Source organism: Pelodiscus sinensis, chromosome 8, assembly GCF_052426305.1.
Source record: "Pelodiscus sinensis isolate ZL-2025 chromosome 8, ASM5242630v1, whole genome shotgun sequence".
In the NCBI taxonomy this organism is placed as follows: domain Eukaryota; kingdom Metazoa; phylum Chordata; order Testudines; family Trionychidae; genus Pelodiscus; species Pelodiscus sinensis.
Window position 1 is genome coordinate 61,261,096 of NC_143059.1, and position 22,086 is coordinate 61,283,181.

Genomic DNA, 22,086 nt, shown 5'->3' on the forward strand with positions numbered 1-22,086 from the left:
TCTCTTGTTTAATTTAATTTAATACATTCAAGTTCATGGCCAGGGTAAAGTAGGTTACTGAAGGCTAAAACACCTACAAAATTACAAAGTTTATGGGGTTTTCAAAATCTCTTTTATGTGCTGCAGTATTCTTCTGTAAAACTTGAGTTAAACTACCTATTTTTGTTAATGTTTTCTAAAGTGCATACTCCTTCCCATTCCCTTTATTTTTATCCCTTTGCTGTTTAAAGCTTATATAAAATTTGTCATTCCTCCAGGTGGCGTGTCCGTCAATGTATTAGGTTGCAAGCCATTATACACACATAATACTATTTGTTTACCTAAACCCAATAATATATGTATACCCTTATAATTCATGTCTATGATTTTCATAACTTTCTTAAACACCCACATTTAATACTAATTTTGAGGTACTCAGATACCATTGTGCTGAGGGCTACATTAGCAGAATGATACAATAATAATGCTGATTATGTTGGGTCTTTTATGCATGCAATCATGCATAATAATTGCTCATTTATTTCTTTAGTACAAGATTGTACTTTAAAATACTCTCCCCAATTTGTATGCTCTGTATTTTCAAGACCCTAAGGACTACAGAGTCTTTTCCATAGCTCCCTCATCATTATGGGACCAGAGTATATTACCCTTCAGACCCATGACAGAGTTAGACTCTGTCATACTTGTTGTAACACAAGAAGCTCTGAATCACATCCTGTACAGTGGACCTCCTGGCTGGTTCAAGCAACTTAAGAACAGCTATGTCCATTACTCAAGCAGATCATCAGTGCTTCTTTTTGCAAAACATACTTGCAAACTCAGTAAGAAAAGCAATAGTTTATTTTATCCTCAGAAGGTCACCACTGGACTTAGAGCATCTCTCCAGCCACTGTCCTGTCTCCAACCACTTGTTCCTGGAAAAGAATAACAAAAAAGTAGTTTCTGTCAAGTTCCATAAGAGCCAATGTAGGAGATAGTTTGCAGCTAGGGATCAGACCTGAGCGCTACACAGACATAGGCCCAGTGGTAGGGAAAGATGAACTCATAGCCATGAATTCAACCATGATCTCCATGCTCATATCACTGGATTCATCCAAAAATTTCAACACGGGGTTCTGCTAAACTGCATCCATGATAAGGCAGTTTGATACCCATTAGGCCGCTGGTATGCTGAGACCATTGCCTGTCATTCCAACTACTAACATCTCATGGCATCTTTGTGCTCTCTTTGTATCCAGCTTTGCTGACTTTTGTATCCAGCTGCTGACATTTGTCTTTTACTTAAGTGGTAAGTTCTTTGGGACAGGGATTGTCTTTTTGCCATGTATTTGCATTCTGCCTAGCACAATGGAGTCCTGCTGAGATGCTACCACAACACAGATACATATTATTATACTACAGTAAACTTCCGATAATCCGGCACCTTTAGGACCCAGGGGGTGCCGGATTATCAGATATGACCGACTATCATAAGGGGGGGGCTATGAGGGGTCTGGAGTGGGGTGGGAGGGGATGCCACCCCAGACCCATCGTAGCCCCCCCTTATGATAGTCAGGCTCTGCCCCAGGAGTCCCTGATTCAGCCGCTGCTGGTCAGTTTCAGCAGCAGCTGAATCGGGGATGCCTGCAATAGAGCAGCTGGGGTGCTGCCGGGTTGGTCCTGCAGCACCGAGGGGCGGCGCTACGGCACCAACCCAGCAGCACTCCAGCTGCTCTTGGGGATGCCTGGGGCAGAGCAGCTGGAGTGCTGCCGGGTTGGTCCCGCAGCGCCAAAGGACGGCGCTGCGGGACCAACCCAGCAGGACCCCAGCTGCTCTGCCCCAGGGGTCCCCGATTCAGCCGCTGCTGAAACAGATCAGCGGCTGATTCCAGGAAGCCCGGGGCAGAGCTGCTCTGCCCCGGGCTTCCTGGAATCAGCCGCTGATCTGTTTCAGCAGCAGCTGACTTGGGGACCCCTGAGGCAGAGCAGGTGGGGTGCTGCCGGGTTGGTCCCGCAGCACCGAGGGGCGGCGCTACGGGACCAACCCGGCAGCACTCCAGATGCTCTGCTCTTGGCTTCCCCGATTCAGCTGCTGGTCAGTTTCAGCAGCAGCTGAATGGGGGTAGCCTGTCCGGCTGCCCTAGCACTTCCGGGTTCCTGATGGTGCCAGACCATCAGGAGTCCCGGAGCATTGGATGCCGGACTAATGGAGTTTTACTGTACTAATAAATTTAGGACACAGCATTAGAGTGGCTCCAATAATTCCTCTCCAGTAGGGTGACAGGGGTGCTCCACGAAAGCCCTTACTGATAGAGTTCTGTGGATAAACATACTAACATACTGTCTCTCTTTCTTTTAGGTATCTGAATGAGATGTCTTGGAAAGACTGAAACACTAAGCCTACAGAGCTTTACGCTGATGTCACTCAACTGTCTGGCTCATTCACTACACAGATTCAATCACCAACATTACTAAGAAATTAGAAATCCTACAAGAGATCAGCCCTCAGATGAAGAACAGATGGGTCTGACCCAGGCAAGACTGAAATAATGCTGGTTGTGAGAAATCCTAGCAAGAACTAACAGGGGTAATGTTCTCCACTTACCCTGAAGGCATGTAAGTCCCCCTTCAACAAACTGATGCAAAGCTTCAGGATCTTGCTTGACTCATCAAGAAGCTTGAATGGTCAGGTAGCATCAGTGTCTAAAAACTCCTCTTTGCACTATCAACTTGTGAGAAAGGATCACAGCACCTCGCTGTACACACCCCCAATCCAAAAGAAACAATCTGCTGCAACTATAGTTTGTATACCATTAAAAATCAGAGACTCCATGAAGTCCACTTGGGACATCGCTGTTTAATATGGAACGCACACAAATGTTATAGTGATGGGCAGCAGTACAAAACCCCAAGAATCTACCAATCCAAACTAGCACTTCTAAATAAAAATGTATATGTATAAATAAATGGTGACAGGCGGTTTCTATATCCCCACTCATGTGAGGTGGCCTTCATGTGAATATGATGCTTCGTACACTTTTCACTGAGGAAATCTGAGAAGCAAAATGTCCTACTGTTCATTGCTTTAAGTTTTATTTACACTCCAGGGAGGCTATTTTGTTGCTAAAATAAAAATATTTTAAGCTGAACGGGTGCTGTTAATGGTGTCCTTCCAGCTGGCCCTCACTTTTAAACAGTGACTATAAATCAAACAAGCTGATCTCTCCAGAAAGCAAATCTACTGCTGCCAACTTGCACTGAAAATAGTAGTATTTTGCACTTCTGTTGTGCCATCCATCAAAGCATCAACACATTGCAGATATTAACAAATTAAGCTTCAAAATGCCCCTTTTGAGTTGTTTTGTTTTTGTTTAAACCACCACTTGATTGATAGATAATCTGACACATAGAAAGGCTAAAGCACAAATTGCCCAAATTAGCTGCAGAGTTTGGATGCCCAAGTTAAAACACAAAGGGCTAGATTCACTATTGTGCCCTCCTTACTCTGGGAATGGGTGAGAGGTCCTCTTTGCAACTCCTAACTTCTGGCCCTCCTCTTAGTTGCTCCAGCTTGCAACAACTTTTTATGTGCCTTTATATTGGCACAGAATAGTCACAAAACAGTTCTACTCAATTTATACACATGATGATCACGGTGAGCACAGATGGCAAATGAAAAAATATTCATTAATATCAGAAGATGGAAAGGCTTTACCCAGTGTTATGGTTATTGTCCTTATAAGCAATATTTATTTGTCAGAGGTGTTCAAAATAGCTTTAATGTCTACTCGCTTAGACGTCCTCTCATAGGTATCAGTTGACGTAAGCATCAGCACTTCACCTTGGAAAATGTAGCATTTTTTAGGCTGAAAAGTTAAGTTTCATTTATTTTTACATGACTGAAAAGCCAGATCCTTTTAGGTGCCGAGCTAAAGGTCGAGCTATTTGCAACGACACTTTGTCCAGTTGAGATTTGCCTTCTTGAGAATTTCCTATAATAATGCCATACAATCTTAATAAAAGATGGCTCGCATGAAAAACAAGAGACAGCTTCATTCTTTTAACAGAGACTTTACCTTTATTGTCCAGAAATCCTTCAGGTTGTTTTAAAATAAAACTGGGAATGAAATAAGTACATAATGACATTGTAATCTAGATGAATACTGTCGAATATATTAGGCCTAAAGATTGAGCCATTGTGGAAGTGAGCTCTCAATTCTTACCATCAGGATTCCAGACCTACAATGTAAATTGTTTGAGAAATTCATCACTGCTGCTGATTTTATACATCAGACTCTCTCTATATATCAAGACCCAATATTTTCAAATGTTCCATGTTTTTGGTTCTACTGTATAAAAAGAGGGCTCCCTTGGAAAAAAATGCAGTCAGATTTGAATCTGAATTTGCCCAGTTAAACATATATGTCTGTCTCTAACAAGGAAATATAATTAACAGAACTCATTACATTCTGAAGTGTAACATATTTACACAGACTACATTCAAGTAGCTTCATGAAAGGGTACACACAAACACACACACACGAGAAATGCAGAGGTCCATCCATGCTACAGTATGCAATATATCTTTTATTTTGCTTTGAACGGTAATTTATGGCTGTGAATTTGTCCCCAGAACTATTAAAGACTGGTTTGCAAAGAAATTAAACAGTTATAGAATCCTGATGGTTAGAATTTCACCACAGGGCCACTAACCAGATCAGTTTTTAGCCCTATATTCGTAGTTCTACATAAATTACACTAATGTTACAAAGGGCCACTCAACATTTTCTGCATTGGACTAAGAGCTCAAAAGCAGAGCATTGAACATTCTTGAGCATAAAGAAAACGAGACTATCTGTCACCTACTGTACAGCGGTCACCATTAAGAGTCAATATTTGCCAACAATTTGCATAGTGTGGTATCTGAGACAAATCAGTATTTTCACAGCTCTCTGATACTGTGGTTTGATACTAGTTGCAAACTTCCATTTAATGACAATATTATATTAATATTTCTACTTGATGTATTTATTTTCACTAATCTGCATATAGTCAGGGACTCTGGGAGAAGAAACAACAAAAGAATTAGAAAAAGTACTCAATGTAATGAAAATGTTGAATGACCCCAAGGTAAGTTTACTTGAACAATAAAAACATGTTTTAATGGATAAATTACTAAATTCCTGATGCATATCTGCCCATCTCAAGTGTTACAATAAACATTAAAATCCATTTAAATTTAAATTTATTTTTCAAGTAACATCAAACTTCAGATGACTATAGGTAGATTCAATTAATCTGGGGGATTAAAGTCAGAGTAGTGCTCTGAGAACGTATGTCCTGTGTACTGTGGGTCTTAGGTCCACAGAAAAAACCTGTATATTTCTCATGCATAATGTTTCAGCATAAAGATATTACAGAATTAGGGAAAATCTCCAGACAAGTGGTTTATTTCTTTTCTTTATGATTGGCTTATTCACCATATACACTATTTCTACTGGCTTATTTTCCCTTGAGCAGATCTGCATTCAAATTGACAGAAGGGGCTATTTTCAGAACTCTTTTTTCAGTTTTAAGTAGAATTGACTGAAAATTCATAACAGAATCTTTAAAAATGAGTCTTAGGTTTTAAAAAATTAGGGAGTGAGGTCAGAATAGTCAATAAAAACATAATATCATGATGGCGTTATTTTAGCTTAAGAAATAGTCATATTTTAAGATAGGAAAATACTGAAACAATCATGCCAGCTAAGGAATAATTATAGCATAATTCATAAATTCACAATTTGTCAAAACAATATAGCAGTCATGGTAAGATGCAACCTAATAATCCTGTACAACCATTCCTTTTAATATTTATTTAATTTTTACATTCTGTCCTCATCCAAATTAAGCTGAATAGTTTTATGTATGAATGGCATTACAAAGTAAACACTACCAACTCACAATAGGGCTTTATTACTGCTACTGCACCACCATGGCATGCAAGTAACTATGTAGTCAATTGTAAATAGTAAAATGTCATCACCTTCCTGAAATAAAAAAGAAAATGAAAAATACAGCTATAGTAGTAAACATCAATTATCTTTTTATATCGTTCATATTTACCAAAACTCTATCATATACAAGAGGCATTTATACATCTGTGGCTCTCTCCTACATTAGCACCTTGGCAACTGCGGAGGTGATAAACTTCACTTCCAAGCAAGATCTAACAAAACTACAGGTTTCATATAAACTGTCATCAACGCTTAATGCATAATTGAGAATAAGACCCATCTGCTACCTCCCTCCTTAGCCATCTCATTTTCTTTTGCCGTATTTCAGAATTATAACTAACTGAAAATACAGTGAGCGGAGACATATGAAACCATTTGCTGAAATTTTTACCATGGTGAACAAGCTCCTCAAAGCTTGTTAGACTAATGCTTAGTGAAAAAAATGCTCTTCTGTTCACTTTATTGTTGTTGAGCACTGATTTGATGATGTCCCTTATTGGATGGATGATCTGAGAATCATGGTTGGAATCAAGCTGGCTTTTTCAAGTTCATTATTATATTTATTTTGTATGCAGGATATTTCTTGAAATAGGAGGAAAATGAAGATCAAATGAAATTCTGCAGCTGGGAAAGGAAGGCAAGAAGAGGATAATTTATTATTAATTATTATTATTTACGGGCCAATGTGCTGTTTGAAGTGCAACTCTTTTGCTGGGCGATACGGACAGTGATTTACAGTCACTTTAGAATATTACTGTATTGAAGCAGAAGTTGGTACACTACTGTAAAGTTACAGCAAGTTAAACTCTCCTTAGGCTTGCAATCTTGGAAAGAGGTTTTGGAAAAAAGGGAACTTGATTTCAACACAGAATTTTCCATGCTTAGTTAGCTCAGATAATTAATTAGTTGGTATGGAAGACCAACATGCACTCTTTAAAATACATCTCAATCAGAATTCCAATAAACTTCTTATGAAGTGCAAGTGCAATACTGAAATTCACCCATCATCCTGTTGCAGCCCAGATTATATTTCAGGAACTTTAGGAAGGTAAATAAAACCATGATATGCTTTAATCAGGATTTTTATATTATAGGAACTTCAAAATATAGATTTGCTGTTTTGTTTGGCTACACATATCTACTTTTTAATTCAAAATCTGCCTGATTTGGGCAATTATAAAACAATGCCTCAATCTAGATCAGTACCTTCAGTTCCTGCTTTCTGTAAGGGAATTTTAACCCTGATTACTAGAAGAAAACTGTACAATCTCACCATTAAATTAAGCTCTACAAAAATGTCTTTTAGTGTCCTGTGAATAGTTTAGTTTGCAATTATACAATTTCCTTCTACATTACAAAACAATGTACAGTTTCTCCTGGATATAGTCAGTGCCCACCCTGTTGCAATACATGCTCAGCATCAAGATAAGTATTTAGTTTATTTCTAAATAAACTCATCATATATATTCGTATTTGCCATAAGGTTGTTCTGCTGTGGGGCATAGCTGGCTGCAAATGTGAATAAAACAGGGCACATTACTTATCATCATCTTCATCATCATAATCCATAGGTTTGCCTCCATAAAAACTGAGGCTGTAGTATAGCTTTCAATGGAAGCCATTTAAAAGAAAACATTGCAGCATGTACAAGTGCATTTTCTGGACCTCAGACACAAGTTCCTTGACGTGTTGAAAGATGATGTTTTCGATTTCTGACTCCTGAACTCTTATCTTTACAGTCTGCAGGCTTCTGCTGGGAAATGTCTATCAAGGCACTTGCAATTGCAAGACCTGTAAGAAAAATAAAAACACAAAACACAATTTAATGCCCAATGGTGAGAAGCCTTCCTTAGCATTGTGTTGGTACCTTTCATGTCCAGTCTGTTGTACTTTTCCAGCAAGTCATCAGCTATTTCAAAGTGAAATGGGACACTGAGAAATAGTTTCCAATTATATAATATGTTTTTCTTATAATTGGGAACAAAAGAAGATGAAAAAGTAGTGAGGTGATAGGCTACTAGGTTGGAAATAAGGAGGCCTAGGTTCCATTGTGGCTCTGCCACTGACTTCCTATGTGACCCTGGGAATGCCACTTCACCACTCTGTGGCTATGGTGATGAGCCTATGGAAATGAGCATGGATTAGCATATTGCCATGCTTCATTTGCATAGGTTTTTGCGGAAGAGGGAAGCTGTGTAGATGTAGCCTGTGTCTCTCTTTCCTTTTTTACCCTTTATCTGGCTTGTCCGTGTAGAAAGAAGTCATCTGTGACAGGAACTTACTCAACTTACCACACCTCCTACTATGTGTTTCTATAATGCTTAGCACTGTGGAACTCTGACTACAGTTGGGATTTTAGATACTACTATAATATAAATAACAGCAAACAAAAGTATTTTGTAATTTTTTTTCAAATAGTGTGAGCATAGTAGAAACTAAGTAAAGTCTTAGGGACAAATTCTGTTCTTAATTATACTGTGTGGAACCTGTTTAGTTTATCGGAGAAACATATTGGTAGCTGCTTGCAGTACATCTATACATTGTGTCTGGGATTTCCTAATATATATAATAAAATAAAAGATACATAGAGTATGAGGAAAAAAGTGAAAAAAACATAACTATCTACAAACCTTTTACATACTAAGTAACTTTAATACTGGAGTTCATCTGCATAAAAACACTAACAAAATTCGCTTAATATATTAAAGAGAAATGGATATATTAATATAATAGAATGAAGTAGTAAACTAGTGTTTTACAACATTTTGCTGGAACTGTAATCAAAGGATGTTTTCAGCCCAAATAGATTTACTCAAAGGCCAGCTTTAAGAAAACCATTAAAGACAGCAAATAAACAGTTTACATACAAAACATGTAATGTCTTTATAGCTTGGCCAATGGTGCAAAATTGTTAATGGCTTTGGGAACTAAAATTAAGGATGAGGAAGAAAAATTATTTGATCTTGGTGTATCAGAGATCTTATAGTAGGAGACATAGAAATCAGAGAAGTTATAGATGGATTGTTATCAGATAGTAAAACATGATGGTAATAGTTTATGTTAAATATTAGTAACAACAACTCACAAAATCACATTATTGTATTCTTCAAACTCTGATGGAGTAATTGATTCTTGATTTCACAGCATTCAGGAACCAATTTAGCCATAACTAATTAAAACAATGTGGACAAACAGTATACACTTCCCCTTAAAGCTCAGTTGCATATGGTGCTCATCCACTCTAGGACCTTTAACATAATTTCCAGTATTTGTAATAAATAACATATATTATTGTTTTTACATGGGCTGAGTTTTATCTACCAAAAAACCCAATTTTAAATGCAATTGCTCACACATTATCTCACTGCATCACCTTGCTGATTATAAGTGAAAAGGTATAATTTTCAGGATTTCTATGCAATTCTAAAGTCCGCTTTATTCACATCAAATACATTGTCAGAAGGAAACCAAGCAGTTCAGGTTGCTGATATACTGGAAATTCTGTGCTAATCCAAAACTATAATAATATCTTCCCTCTCTCACAAGGATGTTACAAGATTCAGCCAGTTAACATTCATACCACTCTGAAAACACAAAGTGCTATATGCTGTAGAAATGATACATATTATTACCATTTTTATGTTTCAGGATATGCAAGGGCCAAGATTAATTATGTAATTTTCCTCTCTCACACACACACACTTATATTTCCTGGCATTAGCTAGCAATCCCTAAAAGTGGACATTGATAAATGAAATTATAAGATATCTTTGAGGCACCCTTAAAATATTAGCAATATCTGATGTTACCAAAGCTAGGATTTTTTATGTTTCCCCCATATGTTATTCTGTTTTTAACAGTGAGATTTAGCAAGTATGTTAAATGGATTGTATATTAGGAGGAAGACACTTCTTCCAATTATTCTTCTTATGTGATTTTTTTGTATGCTTGGTTGCATGCTGCTCACCCCACTCTGCGTAGCCTTAAGATTCAGAAGGAACTGTTTCCTTCAAATCTAATGCTTCATACTGGGACATGTTGGCATGCTGTTCAAGTTCCATTAAAATCAGGTCACTCCAGAAGATCATTTTTCAAAATGTCATACAAATCATCTGATGAAATTCACTTATTGTGTTCTCTAGGCCCAGCACAGTTCCTTGTTATCAAAGCAATACAATTAACTAGGGGAACAATTCATTATTTCAGACTGGCGGTCTAAAGGAATTTCATTTACCAACTCAAGATGATGCACAGATGCTGCAGGCAAGCAGAATTTACATTAAAATGCTACTGACGATTTGATAAAAGTGCTAGAGTTTAAATATTTATTGTAAACCTTACCTTTATTTTGTAGGTTTTTGTTCCTAAAATGTCAAAAAACTAATATATGTAAGATGATTAAAGCTGGAAATGTAAATCTTATGATGCTCAACATCTGTTACCTCCAGTTTCACAGCCAGTTTAGTTTACCTGTGTTCTTCAGATATTAGGTTGTTTGCCTGTGTTCTTCAGATATTAGGCTATGTCTACACTAGAGAACTTACAGTGGGCCAGCAGCAGTACTCGTGCAACTGGCCAGCAGCTGTAAACATTTCTTGTGTAGCCACCCTATGTTGATGGGAAAGGAGAACTCTCCTGAAAATGTAATTAAATCACCTCCTTTGAGTGGCAGTAGCTATGACAATGGAAGAAACTCTCCTGCCAAATTAGTGCTGTGCACTCCACGTTTTCACACCCTTGAGCAACATGAGTTTTGTTGACATATGTGATAATGTAGACATAGCCTTTAATATTTCCCAAACCAGAACTTTACCTCATTATTTGTAGGTAGGACATCAGTAAAGAGCTATGAAACCATCATGCCTCCACATGGAGAGCCCATGTATCATTTCCACACAAGGCAGAACCACTAATTGTCCAAGGTTTGAAAATTCAATCATCATAGGACTTGATTTATTTTAAGTCCAAATGGTTTTAGCTGCATAGAAATAGGCCAGGTTATTTTCATAATCCCTGTTGGTGAAAAAAATCTGTAACCTGTTTTACGGCTATGTATGGAAAGATAATTAAAAACTGAATTCAGCCAAATTCATCAGTGTAAAATATATAGGTTTTTAAAGATAACTGCATTCACAATGAGAAAAATATGAGAGAAAACAATATGAACTTGGTTATCTTTTTTTAAGAAATATAATCTTTCCTAATGGAAGTTAAATGGTAATAGTTGACTGTCAAGCAATAGCTGCCTAATCGTAAAATTACTGGTGTGTGGGTATGCTGTTGTTGTTTTAACAATTACGCAAAACAATTAATAAGTACAGGAATAAAATACAGCACATCAAATGAGATTTCCTTGCAAAGCACATTCCCAATTTGTATACAGAGTACTTTAAATTTTGCTTTTCAACAAAAGCCTGTGAAAAGTCATTCATTATGAAATGCTCTCCTCCCAGTCTCTGTAAAAGCAGGCAGTACTATATATTTTAATTTTCCAGCAAAACAGCTTCATTAGGCGTGAAAGGTTAATTGCAGGTTTAAGTGCAGTTCAGGGAACAGTGCATGGGTCTGTAGTGAATAGAACAGTCTGCTACAGGAAGGCTGAGTGCTATGAACTGTTTGCCCTGCTCAAATGTTTTACTACCTCATTTACTAACTGTCTTTTTTTACTGCTTGTATTTGTAGTTCTTCTAAGCCTTTAATAGCTATAGTTTTATTTCACTGTAATCAGCTTTAAATGGAAATACCCATGCTGGGATGTTTAAATGTTTTGCCTGAATGTATATAGCTAGATACAAGCTGATGTAAGACTAAACTATCTTTCAGAGTAAGAAACTGTTTACAGCGTTGTTATAGCATTCTTGGTCCCAGGATAGGAGAGGGACAAGGTGTGTGACATAGTGTCTTTTATTGGATCAGCTTTCATAGGTGATTAAGGCTATGTCTACACTACAGAGTTTTTCCGGGATACCAAAGGTATCCCGAAAAAACTCTGCCACATGCAGGGAACGTGTCCCCTTTTCAGAACAGTTTCTGAAAAACCTGGCACGTTCTTTCGGAAGCCCTGTATTTCTCATTTTATGAGGAATAAGGGATCTTCCAAAAGAGGAGGTTTTCCCCATATTTGGCCCCGGGTAGACGGGCCAAATGTCGGAAAGCCTCTTCTGGAAAAAAAAGTGGAAAAAGGAATGCAAATTAAGGAAGTGTGACATAGTCTCAGGGTAGCAGTTGGGAGGTGCACTGCCCGCCATTCCCAAATTTTAATTGCTAAATGGGATGCTCCCACATATCCCTTCTCTGAACAGGCACCATTCACTCTGTCAATGTCTGTTGAAATTCTTGAGTTACAGAGAGATTTTCTTCATATGTGGGAAAGGAACACAAGCAGTTGACACATACTGCAAGAAAGAATTCAGGATGAAGTGGGCAACTTCCACCTTTGCAGTCACTGTGCAAAGGAGGGTTAATGAATTACAGATTTTGTGTCTCATTACAACAACTAGTGTTTCTATTGACATCATGAATTTTAATGTCAAGAAGACTTAGCTTATCTTTTGAAGATGTTGGTTGATATGGATTGATCTTTTTGTGAAGAGCATTTGCAACAGAGTGCCTTTGTCATCTATTTTTCTGTGTGAGTTCATTCAAGAGCATGGAGATTGTTTGGTTTTATTCACAGCTGTGGTCGGGACATTTGATACACTGAATGAGGTACACCACGTGTTGCAGTAAGTGTGTGCAGGACACATGGTTCTTGAAAGGTGTGTTGTGGGGGATGCTGAACATCATAGCAATGGAAATATGTCTGATGCTGCTTTTCTTTTAGGATGTGGTCCTCATCAAATATGGATTGCAACTTCATTTATATCTTATATGGGTTCCAGTGTGGTATAGTAAGGCCTGTTCTATACTAGACCAGGAAGGTCGGCTTAAGGTACACAATTCCAGCCACACAAAATGAGTAGCTGGAATTGGCTTATGTTAAGCCGAGCCCTGATGGTGTCAGCACAGTGGAAGGAAAACAGGGGCAAACACTCCTGTCAGCTTCCTTTACTCCTTGCAAAAGGAGGAGTACAGGACACCAGCGGGGGCTGCCCTCAGCGTGCAATTTACGGGTCTATACTAGATTCGCTAAATTGAATGCTAGAAGATCAACCTCTGGAGCATCAATCTTTTGGTAACTATAGATGTGTGCAATTAGTGAGGGATTTTTCCCCTTCTCTACTGCAACAGGTTCCTCAGAATGGCTTTTTTCATGATGGGCTCTATTCTGGTCAAGTGGCCTTGTTTGATGAAGATGTTTTTAAGTGTGTTATTCTGTGGTATTTCAGTAGGTGACTGTAGATAACAGAGTTCTTGATATGTCTGGGGTAGTGAGAGGATCTGCGAAGGTGAGTGTGATAATTCATGGATTTATTGAATATAATTGGCTGTGGGATTCCATTACTGAAGTGGATTGTGGTGGCCTGGAAGTTGATGCTGATGTGGGAAGGTCTTGGAAACAGTTTGGTAGATGGGCAATGGTTGTAGAATTCATGATGGGCATTTATAGGGGAGTTAGGCATCTGACTAGAGAATAAAAATATTATGGATGTAGCTCAGGTATATGACTAGCTTTATGGTCTATTTTTCCAGAAATTAACATTTTAAAAGTTGTCTTATTTGCTAGCTTCTGTTAAATTTAAACCTTTCCCCCTACAATTCTCATTTTAGTGAAAAAATATTGCATTCATAATATGCCTTTTGTTAAAATTAAGGGTGTTACAGATGACCTGCTATGCATGAATATCCAGATAACTGAAAAAAATTCTTCAATTTCAATATCTATTATTGGGAGATAACATTCTAGATAAATGACTTCATTTGGTTAAGTTCCAAGTATTTTCATTTTTTATGAAAAACCAGACTATCTATAATGCTGAGCTAATACTACAATAGCTAGAGCTCACAAAGGTCAATTAGGTTTGTTTGCTATTCAATGCCCCTCCTTCCCTTCCAACCCCCCCCCCCTCCCCAAAACAACCCTGGTTAAGGTCACATGAAGCAATGAAAACAAAATGACAGCATTGTGACTGAGGTTGAGAGATTTACAAGAGAAAAGGCTGGGTCAATACTATGCTATTAAAACCAACCTTTAGCACTTTGCACAGTTACTTCAGTTTCATTTGTTGACTTTTGAAAAAGGCACTGTACAAGCTAAATATAGAAATGGACAAAGTGTTGCTGCATTTCCATCACACAGTCGTATGCCCACTAAAGTCCATACAAATGGATCTGCAGAGTTTTAAAACATACTGAGTAAATGGTGGGAATTACAGACCGTAATCAGCGCTTAATGCAGGTCACCATAGTGCTTAATGATTATAGATTCATTCTGATCTCATCAATATTACCTGTAATTCCATATTTGGGAATTTTAACTGGGTTCTGCCATCATTATTATTTCAGGACTGTAAAGCACTTTTTATATACAGAGATACCTTCGTTCATCAAATCCAAACCAGTTAGTGTTTTTTTCAATTATTTTTTACCTTAATATAATGACTCACATTCTATGATAACCTTTGTGATTGCACATCGGATCAGCATACATTCATTATTTACAAATAGGAAATGCTATATTGCTCAAAAGTTTGAGGCCCTGTCTCCACTTGTAGGAGGAGAGATGCTCTGGCGATAGAATCTCCGAGGTTCAATTTAGCAGGTTAAAGACCTGCTAAATCAAATGCTGAGGGCACCTCTGTTGGCAGTTGGTACTCCTTGTTGTCACAAGGAGTAAGGAAATTCAATGGAAGCATTTCTCCCATCAACCTCCCACTGTGGGGCTGCCCTAGAAAATCGGTGCAAGGTATGTTGACTCCAGCTACACAATTCATGTCATTGGAGTTGTATATCTTGCACTAACTTTCTCCATCAGTGTAGATCTGGCCTAACTTTTAAAACAGATGATGATAAAAGTGTTTCAGGGCATCTACTGAAACTATTCTCTCATCCCTTCTCTGAGACATTGCACCAAGAATACTCCAACCTAGTTCTGATGCTCACAGATGGAATTTTAAAGATGCAATGATACTTCCAAAAGGTAAGAGCTCCTACTTCTTCATGAAGATTCTTTTCTCAATTAGAAGACAAAGGATTATCTTGCAATTAATTATCTCAATTGAGTGTCAAAAAAGCCAAGGTGTTCCTACAACAGACTTCCTGTGGGACCTTCAGCAAGTCTCTTAAATACCCTATGCCTCTCTGAAACAGGAATAACACTTGCCTTTTATGGAGCACAAAGACATTCTGTGTCTACATTATAATATAAATTACCAAGCCATTTGAGAAAACAGTCTCAAAATGTTACAAAAATATGATTTATTTTAAATTATTTTATACTTATTTTGTATTTATTTTATATTATTTTTATGTTTTGATTACATTAATGTGAAAATTACATACAACTACCACACCAATTGGTATTGGCTGGTATCACCTATAGAATGAGTAATAGCTTTCAAACATGTGAAAACAATAGCAAATCATGTTGAGCAAGAGACCCCATAATTTCCCTTTTCTTGAGGGATGATGGTAACTCCTCAGCATAACAAGGGAAGACAGTAGAAGCAGCAGGGAATGTGCCTTTTTTGTTATGCACAAATTTTACATTGAAATAGATAAAAATATGGGACCATGCCCATACAAATAAATACATAATAATTAACAAATAAATACATAAACAATTAACAAAACTATCCAAAGCCCAAGATTTGGTGGTGATGGGGGACTTCAACTATCCAGACATATGTTGGGAAACTAACACAGCGAGGCACAGGCTATCCAATAAGTTTCTGGACTGCATTGGAGACAACTTTCTGTTTCAGAAGGTTGAAAAAGCTACCAGAGGAGAAGCTGTTCTGGATTTGGTTTTAACAAATAGGGAGGAACTAGTTGAGAACTTGAAAGTGGAAGACAGTATAGGGGACAGTGATCACGAAATAATAGAGTTCATGATCTTAAGGAAAGGTAGAAGGGAGACCAGCACAATTGAGGTAATGGATTTCAGGGCAGATTTTGATAAGCTCAGAGAACTTGTAGGTAAGGTCCCATGGGAAGCAAGACTGAAGGGAAAAACAACTGAGGAGAGTTGGAAGTATTTCAAAGGGACGTTGTTAAGGGCCCAAAAGCAAACAATTCCGCTGTGTAGGAAAGATAGAAAATATGGCAAAAGACCAGCTTAGCTTAACAAGGAGATCTTGCATGATCTCAAAATAAAAAAGGAGTCATATAAAAAATGGAAACTAGGACAACTAACAAAGGATGAATATAGGCAAGCAACACGGGAATGCAGGGGCAAGATTAGAAAGGCAAAGGCACAAAATGAGATCAAACTAGCTACGGGCATAAAGGGAAACAAGAAGACCTTTTATAAATACATTAAAAGGAAGAGGAAGACCAAGGACAGGGTAGGCCCACTGCTTAGCGAGGAGGGAGAAGCAGTAACAGGGAACTTGGAAATGGCGGAGATGCTCAATGACTTCTTTGTTTCGGTCTTCACTGAGAAGTCTGGAGGTGTGCCTAACGTAGTGAATACAAGCAGAGAGAGGGTAAGTTTAGAAGATAGGATACACAAAGAACAAGTTAAAAATCACTTAGGAAAGTTAGATGTCAGCAAGTCACCAGGTCCTGATGAAATGCATCCCAGGATACTCAAGGAGCTGATAGAGGAGGTATCTGTGCCTTTAGCTATGATCTTTGAAAAATCATGGCAGACAGGGGAGATTCCAGAAGACTGGAAAAGGGCAAATATTGTGCCAATCTATAAAAAGGGGAATAAGAACAACCCAGGAAACTACAGACCGGTCAGTTTAACGTCTGTCCCAGGGAAGATAATGGAGCAGGTAATTAAGGAAATCATATGCAAACACTTGGAAGGTAATAAAGTGATAGGGAATAGCCAGCATGGGTTTGTGAAGAACAAGTCATGCCAAACTAATCTGATAGCTTTCTTTGATAAGATAACGAGCCTTGTGGATAAGGGAGAAGCGGTGGATGTCATATACCTAGACTTTAGTAAGGCATTTGATACGGTCTCGCATGATATTCTTATTGATAAACTAGGCAAACATAACTTAGATAGGGCCACGATAAGGTGGGTGCATAATTGGCTGGATAACCGTAGTCAGAGAGTTGTTGTTAACGGTTCTAAATCCTGCTGGAAAGGGATAACAAGTGGAGTTCCGCAAGGGTCTGTTTTGGGACCCGTACTGTTCAATATCTTCATCAATGATGTAGATATTGGGATAGAGAGTACGCTTATTAAGTTTGCAGATGATACCAAACTGGGTGGGGTTGCAACTTCTTTGGAGGATAGGGACATAATTCAAAATGACCTTAGCAAGTTAGAGAAATGGTCAGAGTTAAACAGGATGAGGTTTAATAAAGAGAAATGCAAAGTGCTCCACTTAGGAAGGAACAATCAGTTCCATACATACAAGATGGGAAGCGACTGTCTAGGAAGGAGCATGGCGGAAAGGGATCTAGGGGTCATAGTGGACCACAAGTTGAATATGAGTCAACAGTGTGATGCTGTTGCAAAAAAAGCAAATATGATTCTAGGTTGTATCAACAGGTGTGTTGTAAGCAAAACTCGTGAAGTCATTCTGCCCCTCTACTCTGCGCTAGTTAGGCCTCAGCTGGAGTACTGTGTCCAGTTCTGGGCGCCACATTTCAAGAAAGATGTGGAGAAATTGGAAAGGGTACAGAGAAGAGCGACAAGAATGATTAAAGGTTTAGAGAACATGACCTATGAAGCCAGGCTTCATGAACTGGGCTTGTTTAGTTTGGAAAAAAGAAGATTAAGGGGGGACATGAGAGCGGTTTTCAAATATCTAAAAGGGTGTCACAAGGAGGAAGGAGAAAATTTGTTCCTCTTGGTTTCTGAGGACAGGACAAGGAGTAATGGGCTTAAAGTGCAGCAGGGGAGGTTTAGATTGGACATTAGGAAAAAATTCCTAACTGTCAGGGTGGTCAAATATTGGAATAAATTGCCAAGGGAGGTGGTGGAATCTCCCTCTCTGGAGATATTTAAGAACAGGTTGGATAGACATCTGTCAGGGATGGTGTAGACGGAGCTTGGTCCTGCCTTTAGGGCGGGGGGCTGGACTCGATGACCTCTTGAGGTCCCTTCCAGTCCTATTATTCTATGATTCTATGATTATTAATAAAATAATGGAGGTCAGTTGTAATATATTAGCAAATAGGAGAGCTGAGGTTCCCTTGTGTCTGACTTCATAGAGTTAGTTTCAAATTCTTGTTACTTTAGTACCCATCATTCATAATAAGCTAAATGCCATCTTATTCTTAGAGTAGTGTTATTTTTCAGGGGATTGAGTTGCCTCTTGCCAATTTGGATGGGGAGGAAGGGAGTTGAGGACAGTTACAATAGATGGTCCTCTCAGAAATATGCTGATTCTGTTAATTTGCAAGATATAAAATCCAACCGTTCTGGGATAAGGCAGATAAAATATTTTAAGGCAAACCTTAAAATATTTGGTGAGGCACTGTAAAAAAATAGTTGTACTCTGAGAACCCTCCTGCAACTTCTGGATACAGTCAGATGATGTTTGTCTCCAGCCAGCCAATGTGAGACATTCATAGTCCACTCAAACTTCTTCAGGAACAGGAGACTAGGTGTACAATTACTTTTTAAATGGAGGGACTATGATAAAAATAAGATGGGACAAGTGTATAACATCTGTGTATCTGGGGGATCTTCAAAGGAGCCTCACGGAGTTAAGTACCTAAATTCCATTACAGTACATTTAATAGGAGTTGGGTGCCTAATTAACGTAAGTACCTCCGAACATGAACTTTCATAACTTCAGCCCTTCTCCTTCTCATACCAGGCTCTCCATACCCTTCTATGTTATCCATAAATGAAATTATAACGCCTTTAGATAGAGACATGTCTTTGTTACATACTGGCAAAGCACTCAGTGTACCTATTTTGTATACTAAAACAATAAATAATAAATAATAATAACAACAACAATAATAATAGTAGTAGTAGTAGAGCACATTTGCATTTACAGAACTTGAATTCGAAATAAGCATTGTCATGTATTTTCTTATCTTTGGTCCAGAATTTACTTTCCAGGTCAGGGACAGGTAAAACTAGAATATAGGAGGTAATTTCAATTATGCCAGCTGTATCTAGATGCATGAATTATGATGTCATGAGTCAAATCTGATCTTAAAAAATAAATTCCAGATATCACTTATCTGACTACATCTGGAGGAGAGAAACATGATTTTTAGGTTGTGATAGGAAAACAATTTTGTCTTGCTATGGAAGATGTTCAGATATATTATTCAATTCTTTTCAATTTATTCTTGTGACCTACTTAGGAAAACTTGACATTACTTGTGTAGTGACATTTATTTCCTTATTGAATCCACATATTCAAAAGAGATGTTATGGTCTCCTGGAAAGGCTATACCTCATAGTGTGGAAGTGATCAATACAAAACCCTGTAATATCTAATCTGAGACATTAAGCCTGGATTTGGATGCCTAGAGGTAGACATTTATACAGCTATTAATGGGTCCTGCAGATACAAGATTCAAGTAGTAAACAGATCATCATGTGTCATCAGGAAACATATTTTTTTCACATAGTATCAATAATTAGGAACATTATAAGCAGACTATAATCTTTATCTGAAATGTTTTACATTCGACTTCATTATGGACAGGATACTGGTCTTGTTAGATTATTAGTCTATTCCATTATAGCAATTTTTGTATCTAGGCATAACATGGCAATAAAAATGAGGATAAGCTCAACTCTTAATTTCATAACTTTTGTCAATAAGATAGATATTTTTATGACAGGATAATATATTGCATGAACATTTTAATATTTTACATTTAATTTTTCAATGTCAGTGATTAGTTTTGCATCTAATCAACCATTACATTTTCTTTCATGCATCTACTTCTTGATTATATGCTGGAGTTTCAAACAAAAATCTCAAAAACAAAACATGTTTATGTTTTCCAGGCAAAAGCAGATGTTATAATACATGAAAGGTGTACAGTGACCTACAGTAAAAAAAAACCTATCAAACACAATAAAGCAAATCACTCGCCATGAATCTATATTTTTCTTTTTTTAGAAAATAAATGGTTTTTAAGAGTAGAAAATTAAGAACGTTTAAATTGAGGAATCTGTTCAGAAGCTTTTTAAAAACCTCGAGTCATACTAGTCAAATGGCCATGTGGCCTACTACTGTATACTGGTTAAAAATGAATGTAATTACATAGATTGCATTGCGTAGCAATGTTTCAAGCATGTTGTTTCCATCTCAATTAGTGAAATTCCAGTATGTCTCTATTCATTAACACTGAATCAATTAACCTCACGTTATTATAAACATTTCTATTCTTGTAATGTGCAGCACTTTAACTTGTTTTCAAGAAAATCACTATAAACTAATTTGCTACTCTGCACGAATTTGGTGAGAAACAGTAATTTCTGCAGAAGAGAAAACGCTTATTTGGACTGGTGGCAAAGTATTACTTTCACCAACTTTGAGTTAAACCAGTATAAACACAAATTAAATTCTAAATTATTCTGCTTAGAAGTCCAAATAACAGCTAAGGTCCGAAAAAGGGCAAGTTATGAACCTCTTTCTTGATCAAGAGGCACATTTTGGTTTAACCTTCTACAAAACATGGAGTATCTCCCCAATATACTTTTTGTTTCTAGTACAGATTTCCATAGCAGAGGAAATGGGCAATGCGCATTTTGTTGGAATCCTGCATACGAATGAGAGAAAGCTTAAGAAAGTGGGGCTGACAGCCACCACAGGTCCAGGGCAAAGTGTGGTGGGGGCCAGCTCTATGTCCCCAGAAAGGGCGTGGCCAAGGGCAGAATGGGCATGGCCGATGGCAGTCTGCCCTTAGGCTCCCCACCTAACCCTCAGAGCCATGCGAAGAGGCAATCTGGTATTCCTGCAGTAATTCAAATGGAGTCCCAGGCACCAACTGCTGCCATTGGTGGCCTGGCTTAACATATATAAAATCATAAACGTTCATCAATCACGGAACTCCAGACACAAAGTTTAGAGCTCCATTTTTACCCAGATCAGTTCCTGTGAGTTGGTGGTTTTACCTATTAGTAGAAAAGCTAAAGCCTTGCTAAAAATGGATAGCAGGATGAACACCAGTTAGACCCGGAATTGCTATTCTTGTAGCCACTGGATATGCCAGATAGCTCTATATTACAATGCTAAACTATTACTTCTTTCAACTTTTACTAATGATGATATTTCACAAATTTGGTCTTTGATGCCATTCCCTTTTTTTTAATCCATCTATTTCCAAAGCCTCCCTTTCTCACTACAAATGGATGTTCTGTGTGTACAGAGCTGCACTCAGATATGACTATGAATGAGTATTCAATCAAATTCTGATATCAGAATTTTTTGAATAACTCTTCAAAGATACATGGGAAAACGGAATGTTCAGATGAGATGCTGTTCTTCCCCCAGTGATAACTGGTATTGCAACTTTGCACTTCTCATCCCTCTTCTTTGTGGACAGATCTGATGTTTTCTGGCAAGGGTTTGGAGAAGAAGGGAGGATATGAGAACATCTTATTGCCTTTTGGTTCTTCCTACTGACTTTCATGCTTTCTTTTTTGCTCTTCACATCAGACCCTTTCATTGTGATTCCTCTACCCAATATCATATCCCCCTTCTGCTCAGGATGGAAAAAAAGAACCCTAGAAAACTACAGGCTTAAGGTTTCCCTACTCACACTGCAGACAATTACCATATTACTCTCATTTACTTCAAGGAAGTAGGATCAGGATACTGACATCTAAGTACTTTGCTCATTACTGCCCTTACTCTTGCAAATCTGTGTATCAAAAGTATTGTTTTGCTACTATCTACAAATTTTGTTTAAAAGAAACAGCGATGAGTATCTTCATGCAAACAAACAATTACAGAGGTGTACTGAGATTCTGGCACATTAGTTTAATCATAAGTGGATATTCTATTTGCAGTACTTGTTCCATAATGTAGGTGCTCTAATTCATAGTTCTGTTTTGTGAGGTAGA

The 22,086-nt window shown here is 37.9% G+C and overlaps 1 protein-coding gene across 4 annotated transcripts in view; it reads right to left on the bottom strand.

Annotated features, from left to right (window-relative positions):
- Nucleotides 1-2,215: 2,215 nt before the first annotated feature.
- ATRNL1 (attractin like 1) overlaps nt 2,216-22,086 on the bottom strand; it is a 999,362-nt gene continuing 979,491 nt past the window's right edge. For 3 of the 4 annotated variants that reach the window (XM_075935409.2, XM_075935410.2, XM_075935406.2), the window contains one exon: nt 7,211-7,769. In XM_075935409.2, the coding sequence (XP_075791524.2) occupies nt 7,645-7,769 (125 nt within the window). In that variant the 3' untranslated portion in view covers nt 7,211-7,644. Of the gene's footprint in view, nt 6,603-7,210; nt 7,770-22,086 lie in introns of those variants that run through there. The other variant, XR_012905692.2, reaches the window with a different exon arrangement.